The sequence below is a fragment of the Engystomops pustulosus genome, chromosome 4 (genome assembly GCF_040894005.1).
Source record: "Engystomops pustulosus chromosome 4, aEngPut4.maternal, whole genome shotgun sequence".
Lineage (NCBI taxonomy): Eukaryota > Metazoa > Chordata > Amphibia > Anura > Leptodactylidae > Engystomops > Engystomops pustulosus.
The window spans coordinates 29116798-29139624 of NC_092414.1; the positions used below are offsets into that span (position 1 = coordinate 29116798).

Here is a 22827-nt window from a genome sequence, read left to right on the forward strand (position 1 = left end):
CCTCAATCCCTCCTCCCCTTCTCTTCAGGGAGCAGAGGAGAGGAAGGACCTTAAGTGAGGTGGAGAGATTGAGGTGTTTGAACTGCCCCTCCTGGGGGCATGTACATTTGTGGGTATTACTATGTTGGTGTTATTTATTGATACTTTTTCTTGATAATAACTACGTGTTGTATTATGTGGGTAAGTGAAAGTGTTCCAGCAGCAAAAGGATGACAGGAAATCTAATCTATCTGGTGGCACTACATGCTATGTCCTTATCCATCCTATTATGTCACATCCATTTATCCAGCCATCCAATGATGTTACAACTTACCTGATTTTTTTCAAGAATGAGAGTTCTGTGTCAAACTGCTGAAGGGACAATATTTCAATGTTGCGGATACTGTTTTGTAAATCAACTTCCAAAACCTCTTTGTCAACCGAGGTGAGAAGACGTGAAAAGGTTGTGATCTAAACAAAGAGTTAGTGTACCATATGTTCAGATACATGTTAAAATCTCTGTCTGCTTAAAGGGATATTACCACTAAAAATGCCTAGACAAAAACAAAAACATTCTAAAGCTACTGTAGATAAATTCTATGACGTTGTCCTAATATGAATAAATCATTGCTTTTTAGTTGATTATTTTACATACCTTGATCATACCTTGGCTGAAACTTAACCACCCACACATACCCTACCTAACATTTGCAATGCTTGCTACAATTGTTATTTCATATCCTTTTATTGCTCATAAGTGTAGCTATGTTGTTCCTTAGAAACAAGTTAGATGTCCTTGGATATGATCATCCCCGCACCCTGGACACGGTGGCCAGACATGCACTATTGAGGCGCCTGACCCCATTTAATCAGCGTTCATTACCACAGAATGGCTGTGGGGCATGCCATAACTCTCAGACATTACATATGCAAAAACAATTTGCTTTAATGTGCAAGCACGCCAACAGAGGTGGCCGTATCCAAGGACAACAGTCTTTTCAAGGAACCATATGACTACATTTATCGTAAATTATCTTCACACAGGTACATTTTTTAATAACATCCAAATGAAGAAATGTTTCTGTATGGCAGGTGAATTAAATTAAATGCCAATGTCCAGATGAGAATACCCCTTTAGTTATAACTGCAGTCAGTACTACTAAAGATGTAATATTTAACTCCTAAATACAATATATATAATAAATGTTACCTCTGTGAAAATGATGTGATTGTCACGGACAGCAATTGTGTGTGAACAGATCAAATCTTGTAAAGATCCATGATATTGCATCTTGAAGTACTCGTCAATGAGATCTTGGCTGCCTGATCTAATGACAGAATCTGGTGTGGCACAATTAAGCAAAGCACTTCTTGCCTTCTTCCTGACATCTTGTAAATCTTCAAGATCAGACTGTGTTTGATTCATATTCTCTAATAAGTGTAGAAGCACAGAGGAACATGTGTCTGAGTGGTAGCCAATAAAGACATCTGAAGGACTGTATTCATGATCTTCTCCTTTTTGTGTTTGTAATTTTATACAAGCGAACATTTCTACCCAGTTCTCAAGTTCTTGAACAATGCCCATATGTTCTCTTTTCAAAAATGTGCTTATATCCAGATAATGTTTTTCCAGTCTGTTGATGAGTGGGATTGGAAAGTCTTTGTACACAATATCTTTTTCTTCAATGACGATCAGTCTGAATTTTGGATGAACTCTGCACTTTACACGATGGGTACCAAGGCCTAAGTCTACATACTTCTGGCCAGCTAGGTAGACATAATATTGGTTTAATGCATCATAGAGGCTTTCATACAAGTTTTGGAGATTGAGAAGAATGACCATCTGGCCAGTTTCCATACAGATTTTAACGCGGTTAATATTTCGGCAAATCTGAGTGTATTCCTGGTCCTTTGGAAAGCTGGATCCAAAAATGATTTCATGTTGTTGATTTTCTTTTAGAAATTCTTGCTGTAATATCTGTAATGCTGCATAGTTTTTGGTCAGAATTAAAAGGTAACGGGATTCCAAGTCCTCACTGTTACTTTTAATATTTTCCATCACTAGATCTATTGTATTGACTGCTAGACGTTTATGCTCATCTTTCATAAAAATTTGCAAAGCATTTACATCTTCTCTCCCACTAAAATTCCGGAGGACAGCTCGGGCAATTTTAGGCCGTGTTAAGACTCCTTGAGACTCTTTGGTGAAAGAAAATACCATTTTTATCAAACTGTAAAAGTCACGTAAACCAAAAAATTCCTTACCCTGTGTCTTACAAACTTGCTGATAGGCCTCTACAAAGTTTTGGAAATAGATGGAGACCCTCTTAAGAATAAGTTGATCAGATGAACAGATTCCCTGTGCAGTTTCAATAAGTTCTTGAACATTTGGATCACCCCGAGATACAAAGATTCCTCTGTTCATTTTTGCAGGGTCTAAGGCCCAGTTAGAGATGCCGATAAATCCAACCTTTTTATGTGGCAAAGGGTCATCGTCAATGCAACCATCCTCCAGCAAAGGGTGAAGTGTCTTTAAAGCCATCTTTGCCGACTCTTCAGCGAGACCTATTTCGTCAAGTACAACCACGGACACATACTCTTTCAAATTTTTGCTTTCCTGAAAGCGAGCACACTGCTTAAATGTGCCAATTATGCCTTCCGGAGTTGAGTGAGGGCTACACTGAAAAGATACCAAGTGGATCTGCTTAAGGTCCTTGTACAGTTCTGTATGCGATGCTTGACCTTGCATTGCGTCTGCTACAATGGTCTTTGCAAGCGACTTTGAGCTTCCAGGTTTTCCAACAAGAAATAATGGGATTTTAAGTTCAATACAAATGACCATCATGAACAAGTTTTCCTTTAAGGCAAGGTTTCTTGCAATGGCGTTTCTCAGTGGAACACCGGATAAAAAGAGATCCTGAATGACACTTATTTCATGTAAAATAGCAGCTTGTTCTTTGTATGGCTGAGGGAAATGTTTACATATGGCCTTTCTGTACAAATCCTTTCTTTCTAAAGATGCATGATAGCATACACCGACAGCTAGCACCAAAGACCAGGGTACTTTATCTTCTCCAATAGTAGTGCTCTTTAACATGTTTTTCTGGTTCTTGAGAAGCTTTTCATGATGGTTATAAAACCACTTGAAGACTTCTATACAGCGTTCAACATCCCTTAGGCTCACAAAGCTGCATTCATCATTTTTCAACCTCATGTGGGTCTGAGAAGCTGAGAGCACATCTGTTAGCATCTGGACATCACTAGCGGAAAGCTGAATCTCTTCTACTAAACGCTGAACAATTTGCTGTATATATTGCTTCTCAGTTTCATTATTCAGTTGTCCAAAGTCCCAGACAAGTGGCATCATGCTAGGAGGCAAAGCGTGGACCCGGTACACAAGCTGCCTCAACGGGATGGACCCAAGTCTTTGTTTGGTCTCATCTGCAGAGACTCTGTAACCAAGACCAGCAGATTCTAAGCGTTTGATCATTTCATCTGTGTGCTTTCGATACGGGTTGCAGGCTGCAATAATGTGTAATCCAGAATCTTCCTCTAATGGTTCTCCATCTACAGTGTGATCACAGAGAACTTCCTTGATACTACTTATGGCCTCAGTTGTATTAGCTTCATCGAAAAACAACACAGTATCACATCCTTTGGTTTTGTTAGAACGCGCAATTGCTTGAGCCTCCAAAACTTTTTGGTAGATCATCTCAGCTGTGGTACCTCCATGAACTTTCACAAGCTTCATATTTTCAGTATCAACAACAGAGCCCTTGCACAAATGGCATAAGAACTTAATTAGCCGTGTTTTGCCACAACCTGTTTCTCCCATAACGACAACAGGAATTCCACATCGGAATCTCATCTTAATGGCTAAAATCTTGAGATAATTGTCCATGGTAAGCTGATATGTTTCATCAGGATCAAATGGCTCGTTGATTCCTAGGACCCTGCACAATCTGCTTATTTTCTCCTTTCTGGGCAGGTTGTCAAAGTCACTATTGAATGGAACCTTTTGAAGCACCAAACCATTATAGAGCTGCATGGTCATGACATTCTGTTCAATTATAGAATGATCTCTGGGATTGATGGCATCTAAACCTCCTGCATTATTTGTTTGTAAGTGAAATCCAATAAATGTTATGGAAGTACGATCATTATTGAAGAAGATATAGGGATGTGGTTCAGTCTCCCACCTTTTGCGTAATAACAAGCCTGCCAGTTCTTTTTCCTTAGGTCCATCAATTTTAACATTTTTCCCTCCAAGACTTTGATCTGTAACACTCAACGATGGTGTGGCAAAGTCTTTTGCCATGATTATCATAAACTTGACAACAAACTGTTTGAATCCTGGCAATGAATCCCCAACATGCTCAAATTTACAAAAAACGGAAGATTCGCAATCTTTGAGTTGAAGATTTAAAAACCAGGCAAAATTTCTGAGTTCAGACCAAGCAGGATCAGCAATATCACAATACAAAAGGAACATCTTCAGACAATTGAGTGGATCCCCTTCTACATTTCCATGTGTATATGTAAATGTATCTAGATTCTCCCCCCTATCAAAACGTATTAAATATTGGTATGTTCTCTGGAAACATTCACTGCAGAATTCCTCAAAATCCATTCCCCGACTCTTGGTGACATCTGCCACATCTTCTGTGTACTTTTTTAGAACTTCTTGTGGTGAAACACATGATATTTTGGGAAAGAAGTCAATGCAAATTTGCTGAGCCTCTTGTGGAGCCTGTATAAAAAATTAAATATATTCAGTAAAATGCAGATGAAAGAATTACACTTTATATTAAGGATAACATATAACTTCATATGCATATAAAGTACATTTTAGAAAGGTTTATTTTTATTTTTTACATTGTGTTGCCCCATCTCCACCGTATTGCTTTGTTAGCGCTAAAAAAATCTACCATTACATTTTATATGTATTCATGCTGATTGCAACTATATATTTATCTAGAGCTTGGCTCAAGAACTTATGTTAGAAAATAAAGTTTTATGCTTGATGTTAATGAAGCATAAGTGCTTTGGGCATGTCACCAAAGCTCCAGGCTCCGAGAATCATTCTATTTCCAATGGCGTTTTTGGGACACTTTGAACTTTGTATCCCATGTACCGATTGGTGGATAGTGTGGAATGAATTGGAGTTAAATGTGCAAACTAAGAGTATTTTAGAAAATATAATACAGAATAAAGAGTTCTTGTCTTTCGAAAAGCAAATGTCAACTCATCTAGAGATTGGAAAGTGATTTGGAATTCAGCCCATGAAAACTTCGATTAATCACAAATTTCAGAGACAATCTGTGGACTGATGACTAACATACAGCTGAACGCCAAAATGAAAAGCCTGGTAACACTACATCACACGTCAGTACCTGCAGATATTCTATTGATACAAATCAGCATTAAAATCCCCATACACAGAAATATATGTTACCGTATATGGTAGGATTGTTCAGATACCCTAGGGTTCAAGTACCGTAGCGGGGCCAAAAATAAAGCAAAACATTTTTTTCTTTAACTCCTTGCCACCAAAGCTACTTTTCACCTTTCACAGCCTGACATGTGTCACTATAAGTGGTTATACCTTTGGAACACTTAGGCCCCTTTCACACTTGTGTTGCAGAACACGTCAGAGTCTGATCAGGGTGCGATCAGGGTTTGGTCATTTTTCAAAAACATTTTTCATCAGAGATCAATCAGTTTTCAGCCAGAATTTGTTCAGTGTTTCAGTATTTCACACAATTTTTTTTGGTGTTTTCAATGCATTTCCAATGTGTTTTTCAAGCGGCGATATCATGCATGAAAAAAAACACACTTGAATTGGACTTGCATGTGTCTCAGAGTGCAATGCGTTTTTGATGCATCTCCATATACGTGCACATGAAGTCTGAAGTGTGAAAGGGGCCTCAAAAGGGGCCTCAAGGGGCCAGATGATTTTAACCCCTTAAGGACGCAGCCATTTTACAGCTTAAGGCTCAGCCCCATTTTTTGGATTCTGACTTGCGTCGCTTTATATGGTTATAACTTTTGAACACTGTTACTTATCAAAGCGATTCTGAGATTGTTTTTTCCCCACATGTTGTACTTCATTTTAGTGGTAAATGTTGACTGATAAGTTTTGCGTTTATTTTCCAAAAAAAGAAAAAATGATGAATTTTTTGAAAAATCTCACTTTTTTGAAATTCAAAATCATTACATTTTCATGCAGATAGATTTACCACCTAAATAACTTGCTGAATAACATTTCCCATATGTCTACTTTACATTTTCATAATTTTTGAAATGTCTGGATAATTTATTTTGATGTCACGCGGCATACAAATCGAATAGCGATTTTCCGTATTTTCAGAATTTACTCTTTTGCGGATAAATACAGTTTTGAATGAAATGTTACATATTTAGTATCAAAACCCCCGTATATAATCAACCCATTTTCAAATCTGCACCCCTCAAACTATCAGAAACAGCTTTTAGGAAGATTGTTAACCCCTTGAGATCTTCATAGTAATTGAATCAAAATGGAGGTGAAATTTAGATTGGTCAAATTGTTCCGGTTATATGCTCATTTAGCCCTAAAATTTACACATTTCCAAAAGATAAAAATAGAAAACCCACCATACAATTTGTTCTGCAATTTCTCCCGAGTACATAGACCCCCCACATGTGGACGTTACTTGTTTTATGGGGGCACAGTGAGGCGCAGAATGGAAGGAGGGACCTGCAGCTGCCAGGATTTTAGTTTCCTCTTTGGTCCCTTTTGTAGGCTATAAATTTTCGCTTTTTCGTTATTGGGGCCATGTGATGCCATTTTTTTTTGCGGGATGAGATGCTTTTTCCAGTGTTGCCATTTTGGGGTTGGTATCACCTATTGTTGAAAATTTAGGAACTCGTTTTTGAGGGTATGAGTAGAAAAGCATCAATTCTGTACTGGATTTTTGACTTTTTTTTTTTCGTGTTCACCGTTTAGCCTAATAATCATGTTATCTTTATTCTATGGGATGATACGATTACGGGGATACCAGACTTGAATATATTTTCTTACATTTTACTAAATTTGTCAAATAAAACCGTAATGTGGGAAAAAAATCTATCATTTTTGCATTGCCGTCTTCCAAGTGGCATAACATTTTTACTTTTTTGGCTACGGAGCTGGTTGATGGCTTGTTTTTTGCGGGAGATGTTGTACTTTGCAGCAGTATCATTATGGAGTACATATGTTTTTTTGATCACTTTTGATGGCATTTTTTGTAAGATTGAATAGGTAAAAATGTTAATTTTTGGTGGGTTTTCAATAGTTTTTTTTAACGGCGTTCATCGTACGGGTTCAATAATGATTTACTTTTATTCTACGGGTTGTTACGGACGCGGTGATACTATATATGTGGGGTTTTTGTTATGATTTAGACTTTTTTGGGGTTATATGTCTCTTTATATGTTATGGGGCTTATAGGCATTTTTATTGATTTATTACTTTATTTTTTATTGAATAACATTTTTTTTTTACTTTTTCACTTTTTCCACCATGGGAAATGACCAAGCAATCATCTGATTGCTTGTTCATGATAATACTCTGCAATAATCATGTATTGCAGGGTATTATCAATGTTAGCCTATGCACTTGCATAGGCTGGCACTGTGCCAGTAAGATGACGTCACAGACGCCATCTTACTGGCAGTGCCTGCAGGCAGTGCTGGGGACCAGATCGGACCCCAGCACTTCCATAGCAGCGATCGGTGCCCCCCGAAAACGGTTCGGGGGGGCCGATCGTGGGGGAAAGACCCCCCAGAGACATGTTAGATGCCGCGGTCGTGCTGACCGCGGCATTTAACGGGTTACACACCCGCGATCGAAGCCCACTCCGACCGCGGGTGTTACACTGGGGTGCCGGCTATTAGTTACAGCCGGCACCCTGTGTTTCCCGATGCCGGTTCGGCTCTGATCCAGAGCCGAGCCGGCATAAGCGCCGTGGCGGATATATCCGCCACTGAGCGCTAAGTCATTGCGCTCCGTGGCGGATATATCCGCCACGGAGCGTGAAGGGGTTAAGATTGTTTTTTGGTGACACATTGTACTTCATGTTAGTTTAAAAATTTGGGTGATATGTTTTTCCCGTGACACAATGGGGCACATTTACTTACCCGGTCCTGTTGCGATCCCCGATCCGGACTGTCCGACGAGGATGAAGTCCGGCACGATTCACCAAGATCATGCGCCGGATATCCTGCATGTGTCGCTGGAGTTCACCTTCTTCTTCCGGGTGTATGTCAGTGTATTGTCTTGAGACACAATTTGAATTTTAAATTCCCGTGCTCAGGCCGAATCAGTCGGGTTGTCCGATGGTCCACCCCCCGATTTGTGTCGCATGAAAGTCGGTGCGATTGCGCTTAAATCCAATCGTGTGCGCCAAAAACCCCTGTTAAATGCAGCCCAAAACGGAAATAGTCGGGAAACCCGCCGGAAATGTGGTCCGCGGACCCTTAGTAAATGTGCCCCTTTGTACTTCATGTTAGTTGAATGTTTTGGGTGATATGTTTGGTGTTAATTTATAAAAAAAAAAACAATATTTGGCAAATATTTTGAAACATTCTCGATTTTTGAAATTCAAAATTTTCAACTTTTTCAAAACATAGTCATTACAGCAAAATAACTTGATAACTAACATTTACCAAATGTCTTCTTTATGTTGACCTGTTTTTTTTTATACGTGTCCAGGGCCGGATTATAGGCGGGGCTCCCGGGGCTCGAGCCCCGGGGCCCCCACCATCCTGCCCCCACAGGGGGCCCCCACCAGTTCGCGCCCCCCGGGCCCTGACTCCTGAGCCGCCACCTTCCTGAGCCGTCCGCCGGACCCCGGCACAGGTGACCGCCTCCCCGCATATCCCCCTGCATGGCCGAGCCGTCCGCCCCCCGGCAAAGGTTCCCGCCTCCCTGCCCGCCCATCCCGCTGCATGGTTAAACCTTCCCGCCCGCTCGTAACCCCGCTCGCGCTACCTCCTCCCCTGCCCGAACAAGCGGCCGTCCTCTGCTCTCTCCCCCAACCCCCCCCCCCTGCCCAAACAAACGGCCGTCCTCCGCTCGCCAACCCCGCCTGAAAAGCGGCCGTTCTCCGCTCCCCAACCCCCCACCGGCGGAACAATCGCCCGTTCTCCACTCAACCCCCTCCCCGGCACTAGCGGGCGTCCTACGCTCGTCCTCCCCGCCGGAACAGGTGTCCGTCCTCCGCTCAGCACAGCGCCCAGCCCAACCCCCGCCGCCGCCGCTGAAAGAAGCGTCGATCCTCTGCTCGTCCCGCCCCCCCCCCGGCGGAACAAGCAGCCGTCCTCCGCTCCTAACGCCCCGCCCCCCACCGGAACAACCGCCCTCCTCCCCCCCCCCCCTGAAACAAGCGGCCGTCCTCCACTCCTAACGCCCCCCCCCCCCCCGTCGGAACAAGCGCCGTCCTCCGTCCCCCCTGCTCTCCCCGGCCTAACGGGTGATTCCCCCCCCTTCAGTCCAAACCAGCAACTGACCGACCCCACGCCGAACAAGATCCACCCCGAACACCCGCCTGACGCGACTGTTGGTAAGTATACTACATATGTATTTATCTGTGTGCATATATGATGTATATTCTATGTATATACAGTGTATGTACAGTGTATATACTGTGTGTATATATGCATCTACTGTCTATATATTTATATACTGTTTATATATGCATTTACTGTGTATATACTGTGTATATGTGTATAAACTGTGTATATGTGTATATATGCATCTACTGTCTATATATATAATTTATATACTGTGTATATATTCATTTACTGTGTATATATGTATATACTGTGTATATATGCATTTACTGTCTATATATGTATATACTGTGTATATATGCATTTACTGTATTTATTCACACATATTTTTGTATAAGCATATATATATATATGATGTATGTTTATGTTTATATGCTGTGTATGTGGTATGTATGTATATGTTCTGTATACTGAATGTGTGTGTATTTCCCGTATGTGTGTGAACATACTGTATATACTGAACGTGTGTGTATTTGCTGTATGTGTGTATATTCTGTATGTATATGCAGCATGTGTATATATGGTCAGTGTATACTGTATGTTTGTGTATATATATACTGTATATAATGTGTATGCCGTATGTGTTATGTATATATACTGTATGTGTGTATATACTTTATGAGTTTGTGTTTTAGTGTATAAATGTATATGGGTACATAAATGTGTGTGTATACTTGTATTTATATGACTGCAAGCATACGAGTGTAGAACTTTATGTGTGTATATAAAGGTGTGTATAAATGAGTGTAATTGTATAAACTGTGGGACTGCACGTCTGGTGTGGGCTGAGGTGTATGTTAATTGGGACTGCATATCTGTTAGGAGAGAAGGTAGATACAAAGATGTGTTACTGGGGATGAGGCGGCTGTATGTAGCTGTGTTACTGGGGGCGAGGGGGCTGTATGTAGCTGTGTTACTGGGGGCGAGGCGGCTGTATGTAGCTGTGATCCTGGGGATGAGGCGGCTGTATGTAGCTGTGTTACTGGGGGTGAGGTGGCTGTATGTAGCTGTGTTACTGGGGGTGAGGCGGCTGTATGTAGCTGTGTTACTGGAGGCACGGCGCCTGTATTTAGCTGTGTTACTGGGGGAGAGGCGGCTGTTTGTAGCTGTGTTACTGGGGGTGAGGCGGCTGTATGTAGCGGTGTTACTGGGGGCGAGCCGGCTGTATGTAGCTGTGTTACTGGGGGTGAGGCGGCTGTATGTAGCTGTGTTACTGGGGATGAGGCGGCTGTATGTAGCTGTGTTACTGGGGGCGAGGCGGCTGTATGTAGCGGTGTTACTGGGGGTGAGGCGGCTGTATGTAGCTGTGTTACTGGGGATGAGGGGGCTGTATATAGCTGTGTTACTGGGGATGAGGCGGCTGTATGTAGCGGTGTTACTGGGGGCGAGGCGGCTGTATGTAGCTGTGTTACTGGGGGCGAGGCTACTGTATGTAGCTGTGTTACTGGGGGCGAGGCTGCTGTATGTAGATGTGTTACTGGGGGTGAGGCGGCTGTATGTAGCTGTGTTACTGGGGATGAGGCTGCTGTATGTAGCTGTGTTACTGGGGGCGAGGCTGCTGTATGTAGATGTGTTACTGGGGGTGACGCGGCTGTATGTAGCTGTGTTACTGGGGATGAGGCGGCTGTTTGTAGCTGTGTTACTGGGAGTGAGGCTGCTGTATGTAGCTGTGTTACTGGGGGTGAGGTGGCTGTATGTAGCTGTGTTACTGGGGGTGAGGCGGCTGTATGTGGCTGTGTTACTGGGGGTGAGGCGGCTGTATGTAGCTGTGTTACTGGGGGCGAGGCGGCTGTTTGTAGCTGTGTTACTGGAGAGGCATCTGTATGTAGCGGTGTTACTGGGGATGAGGTGGCTGTTTGTAGCTGTGTTACTGGGGTTGAGGCGGCTGTATGTAGCTGTGTTACTGGGGATGAGGTGGCTGTTTGTAGCTGTGTTACTGGGGTTGAGGCGGCTGTATGTAGCTGTGTTACTGGGGGCGAGGCTGCTGTATGTAGATGTGTTACTGGGGGTGAGGCGGCTGTATGTAGCTGTGTTACTGGGGATGAGGCGGCTGTTTGTAGCTGTGTTACTGGGAGTGAGGCTGCTGTATGTAGCTGTGTTACTGGGGGTGAGGCGGCTGTATGTAGCTGTGTTACTGGGGGTGAGGCGGCTGTATGTGGCTGTGTTACTGGGGGTGAGGCGGCTGTATGTAGCTGTGTTACTGGGGGCGAGGCGGCTGTTTGTAGCTGTGTTACTGGAGAGGCATGTGTATGTAGCGGTGTTACTGGGGATGAGGTGGCTGTTTGTAGCTGTGTTACTGGGGTTGAGGCGGCTGTATGTAGCTGTGTTACTGGGGATGAGGTGGCTGTTTGTAGCTGTGTTACTGGGGTTGAGGCGCCTGTATGTAGCTGTGTTACTGGGGATGAGGTGGCTGTATGTAGCTGTGTTACTAGGGATAAGGTGGCTGTATGTATCTGTGTTACTGGGGGTGAGGCGGCTGTATGTGGCTGTGTTACTGGGGGTGAGGCGGCTGTATGTAGCTGTGTTACTGGGGGCGAGGCGGCTGTTTGTAGCTGTGTTACTGGAGAGGCATGTGTATGTAGCGGTGTTACTGGGGATGAGGTGGCTGTTTGTAGCTGTGTTACTGGGGTTGAGGCGGCTGTATGTAGCTGTGTTACTGGGGATGAGGTGGCTGTTTGTAGCTGTGTTACTGGGGTTGAGGCGGCTGTATGTAGCTGTGTTACTGGGTATGAGGTGGCTGTATGTAGCTGTGTTACTAGGGATAAGGTGGCTGTATGTATCTGTGTTACTGGGGGTGAGGTGGGTGTATGTAGCGGTGTTACTGGGGGGATAGTGGATAGTGAGCAGGAGGACGTGTATGCACGCTACACTCAGTTGGGGCCTCCACCAGATTTTGCGCCCAGGGGCCCCCACCAACCTTAATCCGGCCCTGTACGTGTCCTCTCATTTTTGTAGGATGTTATGGGGCTTAGAACCTTAGGTACAATAGTAAAACTCCATAAATTACATCACTTAAAAAAACTATACCCCTCCATGTACGTAAAACAACTTTTATGAAGTTTGTTAAACCTTTAATTGTTTTATAGGGGTAAAAACAAAAATGGGTGCAATTTTGAAATTTTTTTTTTGGCTACATGAAAGGATTTTTTAAAATATTTACACATTCTCAGTGGATAAAATACCAAAACTATCCACAAAGTTTGATACCCAATTTCTCTTGAGTGTAACAATACCCCATATGTGGTGGTAACCTGCGCCATTCAGAGCAGATTTGCATTGTTACTTACAAATGTACGTTTTTTTGTCAATTTGAACAAATAATACTTATTTTCCAAGAGATTAGATGCACCTTACGAATACTTCATTTTCGTGGATCTTTAGCTTATTGATGAGATTGTATTAACTCTTGAATGTATGGAGGAAAAGAAAATCGCCAATTCTGGATTCCTATTTCCTATATAAAAACTATATGTTACATTTATTCTATAGATCACTATGATTATGGTGATATGTAATTTATATAGTTTTTCATTTATTTTTACAATTTTATTGAGGAAAATCTCTTTTGCTTCTCATCGCCCTCTTTTCATAGCTGGTTTAGGGCTTTTATAAACAATGAACATTTTTGGCAAGTTTTTTTTTTTTTTTTTTTTTTTTACGGCATTCACCGAGCAGGTCCAGTAATGTTTCCGATTTATTGTACAGATTGTTACGGATGTGGTGATATGTGGGTATGTGGTATGGGAGTATGGGTATATGTAGATATTTGGGTTTTTTTTTTGTGATTTTGCATTTTGGTTATATGTATGTATATGTATAGGGAATGTTGGTGTTTAGGGGAATTTTACTTTATTTAATTTATTATTTACTAAAAAAATGTATGTTACAGCCGGGTCCTGCCTAGAGGCAGTGTCTGGCTCTCAGAGGACATCACGTAGATCCGGGGGTTCAGTGGGTGGATCCATTTCCCCGGTAAGCAACGCGGGGGTGGGGAGCGATTCAATCCACTTCAGAATCCCCTTAAATGCCATGTAAGGGATTAACACCAACTATCAGAGCAATCTTTGAATGCGGGTGATAGAGGTAGGTGTCAGCTGTAATATACAGTTGACACCAGCAGCCTCTGGAACCAGCTCTGCTCATGGGTTCTTTGCACTAATAAGTGTACAATACAGTTCATCCTATGACTCACCTGTAATGTCTTTTCTGATTGGATACTTTCACCTTCCTTTGATCCTTCATCTGAAATCCCTGCATCTGCGTCCACCTTAAAAATGAAAAAGACATTAGATAAGTAAAAATATCTTAACCAGTCATTGAATACCAATCACCCAGAATACCAGTTACCAACATTTAGCCAGTTTTGAGTTTATTACCTTTGGAATCTGCACCCCGAACCCCCCCCCCCCCACCACCACCACCACCACACACACATCGCTGGCACACAAGAAGTTGCCACTAAGAAAGGACACGGCTGTTGACAACGCTCACGTATTGGTGACAAGAGGTGAGAGTCCATTCATTTACCTGTCACCACTTAATAATAAATGGCCGCAAGATTCCTATGCCGCCAACACACTTTGGTGCGCAGTTGGAAATCTCCGGCACTCCTAAAAAAAATAGTAAGTCTCCTCTACACCTTTTTCCCTATACTCCATCATCCTGATTCCTTCAACATCCCTAATCCGACCACCTTTTCCTCCAGGTCCCCCATTTTTAAAGAATCGAAGGACTTTACAAACGGAACCATAAGTCCCTTCAGTTCACCATCGCCACAGTTACCTTAAATACGCTCCCACTTACCCATCACGCGACATCCTCTGCCAGCAGGTCCCCTTACCTTCCCAACTCTATTATGGGACTACCCCTATCACCTTATCACCACATGTACATATTATTCCCTAGAGACATTACTAATTACCATTCTCACCTATGCATTTACTATATCCTCCCCGTGTGTCCCACCATCCCTCTCACCCTGGCCCACCACCCTGACCCTACCCTCAGGTCAACTACACCCTACTAGCAGGTCTATTTGCATCCACTCACTCTTCCGATTCTTAGCCTATCTCTACTGCTCCCAGGTAAGCCGAACCCCCCCCCCCTTCTCTTTCCCATGTACCCCACCCTCCCCTCCCCTTCTAACTCTCTCTGTTGGCTCACATTCTTCAATGTAATTTATTTACTTTATTAATTAATTATGACTAAGGAATATGCTTTTTCATCTTGTATATGTGTGTATATATATGAACTGTTATGTTTATATTTATTAATTCTGCTAACCATGATACTTTACACCGACCATTGCCTGTTCATTTATCATCTTTTGTCCACCATGTTTCATGCTTATGGTTTTTTAAGTTTTTGTCATTATAATTTCATTTTAGTGCGCTTTTTTAATCTATATTGGACCTGATGAAGAGGACGATATGTCTTTGAAACGTGTTGCCCACTCAAAGATTCCAATAAAAACTACTTCTTACCTACTGATTTGGTCTCACATTTCAGTCTTAGGGATAGCGAGCAAACAAAAGTGGAAAAAATTAGCTTTAAGAGAGACACTAGCTGTGTGTTTCGCTAAAGAGAATTCCTGAGGGAGGGGGAATGAGGGAGTTTATAGAGAAGCTGGCTGTGTTTACTTGCTGAAGAGAAATCAGCTCCACCATGCTATAGGCAAGCCTGTGGAGGAAAATGTATGTAGAATTTTTAGAAAACGAAGACCTTTTTCAATCACGCTGCTCAAGAGAGAATTCTTTGTAACACGGCTTATAAATCAATTGGGAATGTGGTCTGTAAATAAACATCCAATGATATATCACGATTATATAGCTGGTGTAGCACCAGACTAGTGTTGTCAAGGCCCGCAACACACTTAATGAATCCCCCCCCATGTCTGTTTCTTTAACAAAGCTACAATGTGTTCCCAATCTCTTTAAAGCAACCAAATAATACTTAAATAAATTATGTCATCTCACCTCTTTAAGCAGTTTTGTAATTCTTCTTTCCGATTCCAAAATTTCAACAATGTACAGGTGATTCGGCAGCCGTTTCCATATTCTTCCCTCTGAATCCATGAGATATTGCAGCACCAAAAGCTTAAACAGGAATTCTGGAATACCTCTTTTCACCTGTAGCAAACGAAAATATGATAAGTACTAGTCCTTAATAATCTGCAAATGTGTCACCTCACCTGACATGTCTGTTTTTAAATACTTCTATTCCCAATTAAATCGTAGTCCATCTTTTTAGCTCTATGTTAATTTTTTTACAAATTTATTCTATAAGTATTCTATACTCACAGAAGATGTAATATCGATGTGGAATATGATAGGGCTATTCTTTACATTGCGATCAAGAAAAGGAAGCAAGGTGTTCAATAATTTTCTTTCATTTACATCGGAGTTATTAAGCCGGATAGTTTTTAGAATTGGATTTTCAGTGTCCAGTGTTGACACAAGCTTTTGATAAATCCGTTTCACATACAAAGATTTTCCTGGAAATAAATGAAAGTTATAGTTTCACTATTACTCATGAATAAAACTAAACATTCACTATTAAATTTCATTGAAAACAAATGTAAAGTTTTGAATTAGAATCTGCTAAAATGTAGTCCTTGATCAAGGGGGTTGGCAAATGGTTGGACCACATGTGGACAGGGGTGTAGTAGTCATACCAGCTACTACAGGGGCTGCAGTGTCAGGGGGCCCGGACACACTGAAGAAGTGCACATCTTCCACAGTAAACAGCTGAACCAGCAGCACAGATAAGAAATGTTGGGGTAGGGACAGCAGGACGACAGGAATAACTATCTCTCATCTCTACCTTCTACTGTCTACTTCTCCCACGTGGTCAGAAGCCACTGGGCTGTATTTAGTAATATCTGTGGCCTCTTCATGTGATTAAGACTGGCTGGCATTAAATATATACTTGTGTATGGATGAATGTGCATATGTCATGTGTATATTGTGTGTGTATGCTGTATATATGTGTATATGGTGTGTGTATGCTATATGTTTGTGTATATGGTATGTGTATGCTGTATGTATGTGTTTATGGTGTGTGTATGTTGTATGTTTGTGTATATGTTGTGTGTATGCTGTATGTATGTGTATATGTATATGGTGTGCGTATGCTGTATGTATGTGTATATGGTGTGTGTATGCTATATGTTTGTGTATGCTATATGTATGTGTATATGGTGTGTGTATGCTGTATGTATGTGTTTATGGTGTGTGTATGTTGTATGTTTGTGTATATGTTGTGTGTATGCTGTATGTATGTGTATATGTATATGGTGTGCGTATGCTGTATGTATGTGTATATGGTGTGTGTACGCTGTATGTTTGTGTATATGTTGTGTGTATGCTGTATGTATGTGTATATGGTGTGCGTATGCTGTATGCTTGTGTATATGGTGTGTATGCTGTATGTATGTATATATGGTGTGCGTATGCTGTATGTATGTGTATATGGTGTGCGTATGCTGTATGTTTGCGTGAATAGGTTGTATGGGTTGTGTGAGTGTATGACTAAGGGCAGTATATCTGCTTGAAACGCATAAGCTGCTGTTGTCCACCACCATGGGATGTTTTGTATTATACATGCAACAATAAAGGATTGAAAATGCAAGTGTTCGGAGCCTGGCTGGACCGTGTACTATTTTCGTCTTAGTGTGTGAGTGTATACACTGCTTCTGTGTATATAGTGTGTTTATACTGTACGTATGTGTGTATATTCTGTTTGTGTTTGGATATTGTGTATAAATGTATATATAAGTGTATAACTGTAATTGTATAAACATGTGTGAGTGTATAAATATGTATATTTTCATAAGGAAAAGGGGGGGGGGGGCATGCATAGGTCAAACTGGGGTCCATCCTCTCCTAATTACACCCCTGAGTATGGAGGTAATATTTAGGCCTTACGTTATCATTTATAAACATTTTAAGTATATAATGTCTTAGAACATGCTACTTAATTGACAGTCATAATAATTATTGAAAAGTACAGTATATATAATTAAAATCATACAGACTCACCCATACGTTAACTTACCCATTCCTGCCCGTTTGGATGCCACAATGCCAGCACTGAGTCCATTCTCAAATACGTGAGCGGCTGAAATAACTGTAGGATCCACAGCAAAGTGAGTACGTAGATATTGTTTTATCTCATGAAGGGGATTTTGAGGAATCACATGCAGCTTGTGCTGGCTGAAGACAGAGGGAATGTAGCAATGTTCTCGATCAGAATTACAGATGATCACCAGGCAGTAGTCATCATTCCCTGCCTGCAGCTGCTGGAATAGCTGCTCGGATTTGTATGCTGTGTCATAGTTTAGTTCATCTGCATAGATTAGACTGTAAATCTTTTTCCCTTTGTAACCCGGTGTTACACATCTTCTGAAAAACAAGGCGACTTCTTCGAAGGAAGTCTGAGGCGTGCACAGCAGCACTTCATCATAGGATGGCAAAGGCTCCGTAGCGCTGTGCATATACATTGCCAGAGCACAGGACAAGATCTGGGATGAGGGGCATAAAACCAAATTAGGGCGACCTTTACGCAAACCAGGATGGAATTTGCGCGAAACCCATTTTTTATTTTGTTTTGCTAAAGAGGCTAAGCGAGTACCTAGAGCATCTAAATCTAAGCATCCTGGGAACAGGGAATTCATATGAGACATTAAATACTCCCAAACCATCTCTAACTTCTCCAATATACTTTTACATCTTGCTAATTTTAAAGCAAAATGTGTCTTGCTTGGATCCTTTTCAGTCGAATAAGCTGTAGAACGTTTTGTACGACAGGCGTTAGTGTCAATTTTTTGACAGTGCGGCTTAATAAAAGATAACATGACAAGCGCCTCCTCGCTGATGTCTTCTTTCTGAAATTCTTGGCTAAGGAAAACCAGCTGCTCTGCCGTGTAATAGTTTAGGTAGTAATGCTGAGACCGCTTCTTCTTCATGAACTCCAGCCAATGGTCCAATAAATTCTCCATGGTCCTGCAGATATCTGGAAGTAGACTGGTAAGAGGTCCTTCTTCCTCAAAGTCATTGATACCGCTGTCACCAAATTTCATGCAAATACTGACAAGTGCATTGTCTAAACAATAGATTTCTGCTTTCCAGGATCTAAATAACATATTTCCAGCTAAATAGAGGTTAATAAAGGATCTGGCCAACCTCTGCACATTGGAGAAAGTCTGTCAGAAATAAGAAAAAAGATGGAATTAATGGCTGTATGTGGACATCTATAATATCGAGAGTAGGGTGTTTGTAAAAATGTCATAGTGCTCCTACATTAATTGTATAAAAATATAGAATGAAACCAAAACATCACCTGGAATATAAGGTATAAGGGTATAAAGTGCACCTTAAAGGAAATCTATCATGTACTTTGACATCAACAAAAATCATCCACTGCTTTATAGATGTCAGCAGCTACATTGGAGCCATACCTTAAAGGAAACCTACCATCTCGGATCTACCTATTAAGGTAGATCCGGTGGCAGGTTCAACTAATGAATGACATGGGAGCCCTTTTTATGGCTAATCCTTGAGTGGCCTGTAACTTTATAAATTACCTAATATCCAAATATCTAAAAGAGGCTACTGGGGCGTGGAGTTGCCGGAGCTGAAGCTACACGGCACGGCTACTCCACACCCTAGTAGCCTCTTTGGATCCTCCTGCTACGAGATCTTCAGCGCTTAGCTCCTGGTAGCTGCGCGCACTCGTCCGCGCTCTACATAGACTCTCTATGCTGAGCCGGCGGCTGCGCGTACTCGGCTGCAAAGCAGGAGCTTTTGCGCATGTTTAATAGCTCCGGCTTCGGTGGCAAGTATGCCCAGCCGCTAGCTCTGCATGGCTCTGAAAATCTCATAGTAGGAGGATCCAAAGAGGCTACTAGGGCGTGGAGTAGCCACGCCGTGTAGCTTCAGCTCCGGCTACTCCACGCCCCAGTAGCCCCATACCTCGGACCCCACTGGCACCACCGATAGCTCTAAAGTGTGTGGTCTGGGAAATTCTGAAGAGCCAAGACTCTGGACGCAAAACAGACCATTTACACCAAAACTTGGTATTCCTACTCTCATAAATGGAAACCAGGATGGGATTTTCGGATCGGAGCCACGTAATAATGTTTTTAAGGAGAAATCAATTGAGTCTTCCCACAGTAAGGTCGATTTTCCAATGGACGTGTGCAAACCTGCGGTTCCGTTGTTGTATGGGTTGCATACGTTACCATGCCTTGCAATGGGTAATATCCATTTTGATGGACATATTACCCACCATGCCGTACCGTACCTGGGAGGGGGGGGATAGAGCAGGCTTTCTTCCACCATAATGGAGAAGCGCTGCCATATTCTTACCTGGGCTACGGCCAGGTGAGCACACGTTAGTGTAAAAGGAGCCTAAAGGCAGAAAAGGCTTTTCATAAAGTGAGTTGGGCTTTTCTCAAGGCATCTCTTGTTAATTGCAAAAGAACTTTAGCTGTATGTGACCTCACCTACAGTTTTACTGCCTTCCATTATGTACGAATTCCAAAAATACAGCATGGTCAGAAACTTAAACACCTACAATTCCAAACTATCAAAAAATTACTTGCCAAAAAGTTGAATTAACTGAAACATTAATTTCCTTTCAGATAGTCCTGGTTGTCTATACAATACTTAGGGATTAATTTTTTGGCAAACTTTAAAGACCTATATGATATCAGTTACAGCCCATTGCTACAGAAAATTGAGGAGCACCTCAAAAAAATGGTCTTCTCTCACGCTTTTGTGGTATGGCATCCTCAAAATGACATATTGTCATATTTTTTTTATATCCATTCCAACTTTACCAATCCCAAATCCATACTTTGACAAAGTACGTTGACAACCTTAATTCTTTACCTGGCATTTCTCCAAAATGCTCAACACTGATATTGCCTAAGCACAGAGGTGGTGCAGGAGGTCCCGATTCTAACCCTCTACTTATAGGGCTACTATCTGTGCATTCATTCTATATTCATTCACCATCAAGCGTAAAACTGTGGGTAGACAAGGAGCTAACCCTAACCTCCCTATTAGGCTAGGCCAACATGGATTACCAACCCCACACAAGACACCTCCCCTATTATAACCATGTTACTGATCATTTGGCACAGATTTGCAGTGACCCAAACATTCTGCTACTCAAAACTTATGCTATTCACACAACAAAAATAATGTTTGGTCATCTTTGATAGATTTTGTTACCTTATGTATTTTTGGGACAGCTGTCTTTATTATCTAGAAACTGTGAGAAAATGTTGCAACATGTAAAGACCATTGAGGTTTTTGTTTTCTTACCTCTGAAATCTCTTCAATATCCTCATTTCTCTGGTCTTTTTTTGCTGACATCAGCATAAGTTTATTCAGTAATTCCTTCAACTCCTCCAATGTGTAAATGTGATTATTTATGCTGTCTCCTTCTTCAGGAAGATTCAGTTGTATCACATTGTCTAGGGCAATCTGGACAAAGTTAGAGTATCGTGTCAATAGTTGTATTTGAAATTATTAAGTCGCGTCATCTGAAATCCTTATTATTAGGGACATCATGAGCCATACTTTACTCGATGAATGGATAACAGATAACATGAACCTGTTGTTTCCAGAATATTTACCTTTTTGTTTTCTTTTGGTGATTGGATAATGTACACCCCCCTTTTGTTTATTTTAGTTGCTAATGACAAGGAGGACAATTCCACTGATCCATGACTTTCTTTTACAGTTTTCAACCACTCGATGTGGCGAGCAGAGTCTCTCTAAAGAAGTAAAATCAAAAACATCTAATTAATGATTCATTTTCACATATTAACTTAGTTATATAGTTTGTATCACCAAAACCCCTTGAAGCAATCACCAATTTGCATCATATTCGCAAAAATCTTGGACTTTTATTTTTGGAGGGTTGGTCTGATCTAGACAGCCACTAGTCAATAGCATGTGATCTTGAGAAAAAGATGCTATTCACAACGGAGGTTGGCCCCAGTCCCTTCTGTTATGGTAGAGGATATTGGGAACAAAATACAGAAAAAGAACAAATGCCCAAGACACAAACCCTCAAGTGCCAAATGGTAAACATGGCCTTTACTGTTGCCAACACTATTTTCCTCTAATTTTATTCCCTTAGACACACCCAATCCAGTTACTAGGTCCTATTAAACACTAAATCCTTATTGTCATCATCATGATCATGAGGTCCTCTAGATGCTTTTCTTTTTGCTCTCCTCACCATGGATTCCAGTTTCCTTGCCACCGGCAAGACTACCTATTCCACTGAAACTACTACCAGTGATGACCTCTCCCATGTACACCTGCTTATTCGGTTCTTAAACACACTGTACACTTTGTAGTTTTCCTAGTACTGTACTAGACAACACTTGTTACAGAATTACTATGTTTGGGCATCTAGTATACTGTATTAGGAAAGCTGGTTTGGTAATGCTTGCACATTAACACAGAGCTTCCTGAACTGTCCAGACAGGACTAATCAACCTAAGCTCGATCACTCACACACAGCAGCTGGGGGATGGTGCAGCGATTGATTACTTCTGCCTGTCAGGCACAACACGGTGATTACATCATTTTCTTGTGCAGGGCATATTTAATGTGAGAGGAGAAGTGCTGTAGCAGCCACAGGAGCAACAGAACTTCATTATCATAATTTTATAATTGTTTTTTCAGCAAAACCACTCAGCTCAGGAATTAAACAAGATATGTTTCTGCATCAGTGTGGCTACAGCATTCTCAAGGTATGTTTGGTTCATAATTCATGAAATCAAATGGTAGGTTTCCTTTAAACACTACAAATAACTTAGCATCTTCAACTGTGCAAATATGCTAAAACTATATATACACTTTTTAATTTTCCCAAAACTGCAGTAAGAGGCAAAGTTCAGCAGTACATTTTATCAATATACCTGAAACAAATCCAAAATGTTCAGATTCACTGAAATACAACTTTTGAGAGGCTTCAAGTTTAACCTTAAAGAGAACCCGTCATGCAAAATAACCCCCCTAAACTAAATATATTTTCATAAACTGCCATAAGAGAGCATTGCCTCTATCCCTTCTTTGTCCCTCTACATGCCTGTAAACCTAAGCAATGAGGTCCTAAAGCTGTATGCAAATGACCTGTGAAATGTCCAATGAAGCATTAGCATATTCAAGCTGTCCACCTTATTCATGAGCGGGAGGCACAGCCACACCCCCAGTGCATGACTGACAGCCT

At 41.5% G+C, this 22827-nt stretch overlaps 1 protein-coding gene across 2 annotated transcripts in view; it reads right to left on the minus strand.

Annotated features, from left to right (window-relative positions):
• Nucleotides 1–22827, minus strand: part of LOC140126318 (E3 ubiquitin-protein ligase RNF213-like) — a 163128-nt gene that overhangs the window by 90435 nt on the left and 49866 nt on the right. For both annotated transcript variants that reach the window (XM_072145604.1, XM_072145603.1), the window contains 8 exons: nucleotides 21218–21358; nucleotides 20904–21065; nucleotides 17629–18775; nucleotides 15873–16066; nucleotides 15549–15701; nucleotides 13766–13840; nucleotides 1190–4729; nucleotides 314–450 (listed from right to left, as the gene is read on the minus strand). In XM_072145604.1, coding sequence (XP_072001705.1) covers nucleotides 314–450; nucleotides 1190–4729; nucleotides 13766–13840; nucleotides 15549–15701; nucleotides 15873–16066; nucleotides 17629–18775; nucleotides 20904–21065; nucleotides 21218–21358 — 5549 coding nt within the window. The remainder of the gene's footprint in view (nucleotides 1–313; nucleotides 451–1189; nucleotides 4730–13765; nucleotides 13841–15548; nucleotides 15702–15872; nucleotides 16067–17628; nucleotides 18776–20903; nucleotides 21066–21217; nucleotides 21359–22827) is intronic.